We start from the raw sequence: 7,254 nt of genomic DNA, 5'->3' as shown, positions 1-7,254 counted from the left end.
GTTTGGTTTTTTTTACAATTGCAAGACCCTCAATCTCTCTGCTTGTTGTATGAGGGATTCCCTCTCCTCTCTCTCTCGCCCCACCCCAGAGCCTCAAAATGGTAAGGGTGTCTTTCCAATTTCCTTTATAATCTCTGTTTATTAGATCCTCCTCAGTCAGGTATAGCTCTATGACCAAACTCTGGCCAGCATCTAGTCTTCTGATTGGTAGTGAGCAACTGACACGATGCAGGTCAGTTTTGTCCCTTGGGACAAATCTGTGAATATCAGGAATGAAACTGAGCAGTGGAGATGTAGCAGGGCAGGTCTGCATGCGGGACAGCTGCAAACACAGAGCAGTGCTGACTTCTGCCATGCCAACTGCAGCAGCGCAGTCAGCCACCGCTGCATCACTGGCTCTCTTTGTGCCCCCAGCCACAAAGACAGCACCCAAGGCTGCTGCCCAGGCTGTCACATCTCAGTTATGCTACTGCCAAACAGAAATCTTGCTAATTTCACTCAGCCACTTAATCTTGACAGATGCAAACAAAAACAGACAATTAGGAAGCATATAGGCCCAGCCTCTATTGCAGGAGTTCTTTTAGCAACCTTCAGGGCTAGAAACTGTTTCTAAAATTAAAGCTTCATTTTTTTTCAAAAACTACTTATTCAAGTCTCCTTATTCACCAAAGTTGTCCACTTACAAGGGACAAGTAAGAGAGCATTTTTCAAGCTGTGTTGTATAACTATGTGTAGTAAAGGTTTTGGACCATTGCCAGAAAAGAAAAACAATCAGTTCCAAAAACTATTTGATGCATGTGAAAAGATCACTTGAAACAGCTGGATACTGATTATATTGCAGGGAGTAACATTTAAATAAAACAATTTCAAGGAAGGGAAAAAGACAAAAAAGCCCCCTAAGAATAATACAGCACTTCCAAATGTTCAGAATATAGCACGATGATCTCTGCTGCTTTATGCCTAAATGCAGGAAAATAGGAAGTGGACAGAAAGCATTGTGTGTTGTTTATTGTTGAGGGACATTTGCATGACCTTATGAGCTAAAACTTTTTTGCCTGCTGGCTTGCCAAGTCTATTGCAAAAAACATGAGTTATTTGGAATGCTAAGCTAGAAACGCTAGACAGATAGCTGAATTAATCTAACTTGTTAAAAAGGATTTAAATGTAAACATTTCCTCAGTAGACTGTTTTGCAAAACATCATCAGGTTACTTAGCTTACAGTAAGATGGCAAACATGTTAGCAAAGGGTAAGATGCCATGCCACCATTCTCATTTAAAAAGTACATGTTACAAACTTTAGAGCAGAATAAGCCATCTAGAGGAAGTACAGCCTCTTTACGTTCCATATTTAGGCAGACCAAGAGCACAACCATAAAAGTAAAAGTGACTGACAAATTCTGGAAAAGAATTTTACAAGGAACCCCATGAAACTAGCATGTGGCTTTCTGCCTGTTTGCTTTGTTTCAGACTCATTTTTGTTGTTTGGAAGATGAATATAGTCTTGTGAATGTAAGGGAGTAGCAGCAGTGGAACAGGAACAAACAGTATCAGAGCATAGCCCTGATTCTTGGTTCCTTCAGAAGGGGAGAGAATAAATGGATGCTACGTCTGTCCAGTTCCCAGCATGCACTAAAGCAGCTGCCAGATCCTTCTAATCTGTCTGCCCAATTAAAAAGGAGCATCATCCACACCCCCTTCCTCCAACGACAACAGTGTGATTCTACTTTGTTAGACCTAGTTTACAAAGATTTTTGTTACTGAAAAGCTTGGAAGCAGTTTGTCTACAAAATGATTTGATAGCTTTTACCAATACTCATCTAAAGTCCATAACTCTGCTAAAATAAAAAGCATCACTTGAAATGAATCTAATTTTACGCAGACATGCTCAAGGCACTAAAGTTTTGTGCAGCAGTAATCACTAGACAGACACTGCTTTGGAGAATACCACACACAGAAGAACCCTTAAATCAATGAAGGGCAATCAATGATGATAATTGGAAATGATTCCTAGATGAACTGCATACCATTTTCTGACTGCCACCAAAGCTTCAGGCGGTTTGGAGCAAACGTTGTGACCACATTTTCAATGCGATGACTATCAGTGTTGAGAGTGTCATGGAAGGGATCACGGGAGTCACATGTGAAACACTTTTTGTCCTCCTGAAAAATGCAGGCCATTCGTTTGTTAATCCAGCGTCAATTATTTTATCTAAACCAGTGGTTCTCAACCTTTTTTGTACCAGGACCCATTGTAAACATTGATGGCCAGTCCTGATCAGTGCCCCTCACTCCCAACCCGCTGCCCCCCACCCCCAGACCCCAGCCTCCCAGTGTGTAGGGCAGGGAGTGGGTGTGTTGGGCATGCAGAGCCCCAAGCAGCCCCTTGCAGCCTGGAACCCTACCAGCCTGCAAGGGAAAAGCTGTGGTTTCCCACATTTTTCTCCTTTAAAGGAGAATCCATTTTAAAAGTTTGTTTGCGACCCTTTCATATATTCTTGTGACCCACTTTTGAGTCACAGCCCATGGGCTGAGAAACACTGATCTAAACAACAACAGTTTTAGTACTTTAGATCAACACATTAATATGATATTCAGCTTTTTACCCAGTGCAGAATGAATCAAAATAATTATTTTTTTTACTTTAAAAATGAAAGGAAGCATATTTACTCTGATGAATTAATGTAAATTGAAGGACAAGAGGGAAATTACGACAGGCATTCAATAAAATTTAAGTGTTATTGGAAGTATGTTTTTATTTAAACCAATGTCAGGCAATATCCTTTGTCATACTTACATCCTAGCACAACTCAAATATAAATATTGATATATACAGAAAACTATTAAATGGATTGTGCTGACATCCCTAAAACCACAGGTCCAAACACTGAACAACACAGTGTTTGCTTCTAATAATGGGAGGTGAAATTCTCTCCATTTTAGTTATCCTGGGCAAGGTCCATAGGCTTCAGGTCCCATTACAGTTTTAGTATGGGTCCTTTTGACAAGGAAGAAATTTCATCCTTCAGTACAAAAACTTTAAAGCCTACCACCCCAATTTGGACATGCACCCCATGGTGGACCCCCACAGAAGACTGACTAACAGCTGATTAAGAAGAGCCAATCTGGCCTGCCCCAGTTTGAAAATGGGGGCCTTAGTGAATAACCCTCCCAAACAAAACAACAGTAACATATCAGCTATTATTACTAATAATACTATATGTGTACTTCAGTGGTGCCTAACGTGCCAGGACCCATTTGTGCTTGGCACTGTACAAATATAACAAAGAGACAGGTCTTGCCCAAAAGAGGGTGGGGATTCTCATTTTAAGACAAGAGACAATAGGTAGATACAATAGAGGAGGGAGAACATGAGGTAGTGGCAAGAGAGCTATGAATAGTGCAGTCAGTGGCATCTCCAGCACACCAGCTATGAATTATGTCAAATGTCAAGTAGGCACTGCAGTTCAGGTGGGTTTGAGGAGAACAATGTGGCACTCTGTCAGCTTTTTCCAGGGAACTCCTTCCAAGCATGATGGGCATCCCCAGGAAAGCATAGGGTGTATGCCAAAAGAAATCGACAAGGATAATCAAGGGAAGCAGTGTTAGCAGAGTGGAGGCCATATATTCATTCAGCCCTTAATAAAAGTATACTTTAACAGCCAAGGTTTGGAGCATTAGACGTGTTGCTCTAGTCTACAGTAAGTGATATTGAGGTGCACAGTTCAGTCCTACCCCTTATTCCTGGGTGTCCCTAACTCATGGGGCTTCTGTTCCATGTGCCCTCTAGGGCTAAGTACAGACAGTCAAAAAGCCTGAGGCTGAATCAATTCAATCTTTGCTGGTTAGTCTAAAGTACATAGATTGAATAGATAAGTAAATGAACAGACATTCCTTTTTGATTCCAGAAATGCAGCCACATGCCTGCAGTGACCCAGGCCAGAAGCTGGGGGGTGCTAGAGCACACCTCCCTGCTCAGCTGGAGCAGACAGCTTGGGCCAAGGCTAGCCCACCCAACCTGTGGAGAGGGAGCTTGCAGGGGGAGGTGCAAAGCATCCTGGGATGCTGGGGGACTGAGAGTTAACTTGAATATGGAGGGGATGTGGGACAAAAGTTCAATAAACCAATTTAATCTAAATCAGTTAAGTCTGATACTACATCCATCCAGGTTTTTTATCTTAAATTGGTTTCAGCCATTTTGAAAGTGACTTATGTGCACTGAATTTCTCTTGTGTTACAGATTTGAACCAGTTTCTGATCACTTATACTGGTTTATGTGTAATTTCTCTCACTGGCCTAGGAGTCCTGCCAGGAGGAAGCCCACCCAAACCACTCTGAAGTCATGGAATAGTAATGTCTGTGTCATCGTAGTTCCTGGTTATGCCTATTATCTCCCCATATAAAACATGAGCCCAAGAATCTTCCAGAATTACAGAATATAGTTCCAAAAGAAGGATCCAAACCTTCCCCCCTTGTAATAAATGTCAATTATTTCAGCTGAAGCAGAACAGATTCCCCTGGAGCCCACTCTGGCAAAGCACAAAGCATGCTTAAATCTCATTCTTGCCAGACAGAGGTCAAGAGTACTCAGCACCCTTCCAAATCTGCAGTCTAACAGAGCAACACTGCACCTTTTTTGGTGCTGAAACAATCATGGACCCATTTGCCTCTGAATGTTTAATTACAGGAATAAAAACAAAGGTATACTTGAATCCTGGCATATTATTTCTAAAACTGTCCCACTTTATATATAACTGCAACTACTTGCATTTAAATATTTTAAGCCAAACATTCGGGGAGCTACCTATGTTAGTAAGCTCAGCCTGCAGCTGTGCTCAACCAAACAGGACAGACTGAGGGCAAGGGTGAGTCCTGAATGTTCTCTCTCAGATACCTCACTCAGGCCTTTCTGGGAGATACTTCTGTCTACAGCCCCAAATGATCCCCTGCACTCTTTCATACAAAGAGGCTGATCCAGGGCTCTTTCTCCTTTTAAATCACAGCCAGGGTTATGACCAGGGATCCGTGTTTTCTGTTTGTGATAGAAAAAAGTGGTAAAACCCAGATTTTCTCATTTTAAGGAGAAAAACCTGGAAAAACCAAAGAGAAAAATGTGGGTTAAGGTGGGTTTCCCCTTCCAGTCTGGCAGAGTTCCAGGGGGCTGTGGAGAGTGGGAGGAAGGTAGTCAGGCAGGGGTGCCCTGTGCTTGTGCACATGTACATGTACACGTGGCTGCCAAGCAGCGTGGACAGCAGCTCCTGCAGATAAGTCTGGGCTTGGGGCGGGGGGAAATTGAGGCCCCCATAATGAGGGAAGAAGCGAGTTGGGCAGGGCTGGGGCTGTTACCTAGCCTGAACGGTGCTCGGGGCCGGGGCCATAAGCGGCCACAGGGCCCCAGTGGGGTGCGGGATCCCTGCTGCTGCACGCATTCCCGGAGGGGCGGGGGGCACATGCCCCCCAGATTTGTTTATGGGGTGGGGCAGGCTGCGTGCTTTGAGCTTAGGCTCCCCACCCTGCTGCCCTCCCCCTGGGGCTTCCATGGCCCAGTGAGCAGGACCCAGCGTGGCAGGGCAGAGTGGGACTGGGAAGCTTGGTGATGCTGTCACCTGCCCAACTGAGAGTAGCAGGGGGCACAGCCCCACACCACTACCCCCGCTACTGCCAGGTGGGCAGGGGGCACCTTGCCACGACAGTGTGGGGCTAGCGGCAATGGCACTGAGTTTCTCTGCCTTGCCCCACTCTGCCATGTCCTGCCTGCTGAGCTGCCAAGGTGCCAGTGGGAGGGCAGTAGGGCGGGGAGCCCTGAGCCCGCAATGGGCAGCCTGCATCCATGCCCCCTCCGTGGGCTCTGCTCTGGATGTGCCACCCACTGGGGAGAGGAAGCTGGGCTCCAGGCTCCATGCTCCATTCCCCACTGGGGTCGCAGCAGCTGCTGCTTCTTCAAGTTGGCAGCTGGGGTTCGGGTGCTGCTGCGGGGGGTGGGGGGCTGCAGACCTGGGTCCCTGTTCCCATAGCCCTGGCAGCTGGGGGCCCCCTCCAGCAGGGCTGGGGGGCAGGGGACTGTGGGTGGGGAGTGACAGGCATCAGGAGGGCTTGGGGAGTGTGGCTGGGGAGTGAGGGGCAATGACAGGGGCAGGGCACAGGCGTATCAGGGTTGCTCAGTGCCACAAAGTAGTTGGGGGGACAGCTGCAGCTGGACCCGTGTCCTGGTGAGCGAAGGGGGCAGGGGGAGCTCTGATTTTCCATGCTAAAAAACCCCCAAAATCAAATGCCAAAATGTATAGGAATTTAGAATTTATTTTCTTATAGTGATTGAGGCACTGGTAGGCTTCCAAATTGCTTTAAAATTGTAAATATATCAATAAAACATTGTGTTCAAGTTATATATATCTATGTATATAGATAGATAGATATATATAGATAGATAGATAGATATAGATAGATAGATACAGATAGATATTAGTAATGTTTCATTTTAATCACAGATTTTGGGGGTTTTAATCAAAGAATTTGCACATTTTAAATCAGAGAATTTGCTGTTTTTAAACAGAGAAAACTAAAATCCTTGGCTATGACTGCCTGTGTGCAACTCCAGTCTCTGCCTGAGGGAGCTCAAACCCACATCTCCCACCTCCCAGGAAAGGGTCCTAATAAACAGGCTAAAAAGCTATTCCGAGTTTGGGGGTGGGGTACTCTCCATCCTCCAATTAAAGCTGTGCACTGGCCAGAAGAAAATTCAAGATGTATTGGGCCAGAGAGAGAGAGAATGAGAGAGAGTTAGACCCTGTACCCTAGTAGTTAAGGCCATCACCCAGGAAAGGGGAGATCAAGGGCTGCTACCAAGCCTTTCTATGTTTTCCCTAAGAGGCAAGGATTTCTTAGGGTGATATCTTTTGTTGGACCTACTATGTAGTTGGGACAACGTTAGACATGTTTTCATCTTGATCAACACTTAAAAAAAAACCGAGACAAAACCACAGAGCAGTCCCTGGCAGGCTCGGAGAGCCTCCACCAGACTAAACCCTTCAGGGAAGGGAGGCAGAGGGACACCCCGTTACTGGATACTGACTAGGTTTAGGCATGAACTGGGTGCTGAGCTGCTCAGGCCTGTCAAGACCGGGCACACGCAGACACACGGGTCTGGGTGCCAGGGGGCTCTTTCAAGCGCTGGGCGGTTCAGGGCTGCGCGCACAGGCAGCACCTCCGCTCCCCGGGGCCGGGCCGGGCCGCGCCGCGGGCTGCCCTCGCCGCCTGTC

At 46.0% G+C, this 7,254-nt stretch overlaps 1 protein-coding gene across 1 annotated transcript in view; it reads right to left on the bottom strand.

The window, feature by feature from the left end:
- LAMB1 (laminin subunit beta 1) overlaps window positions 1-2,179 on the bottom strand; it is a 67,953-nt gene extending 65,774 nt beyond the window's left edge. The window contains 1 exon segment of the mRNA XM_006039417.1: window positions 2,026-2,179. Coding sequence (XP_006039479.1) covers window positions 2,026-2,179 — 154 coding nt within the window.
- Between the last annotated feature and the right edge of the window lie 5,075 nt (window positions 2,180-7,254).

The sequence above is a fragment of the Alligator sinensis genome, unplaced genomic scaffold (genome assembly GCF_000455745.1).
Source record: "Alligator sinensis unplaced genomic scaffold, ASM45574v1 scaffold100_1, whole genome shotgun sequence".
NCBI classification, from domain to species: domain Eukaryota; kingdom Metazoa; phylum Chordata; order Crocodylia; family Alligatoridae; genus Alligator; species Alligator sinensis.
Note: the sequence above shows the minus strand (reverse complement) of the source record. Positions and strands in the feature narration are given on the sequence as shown.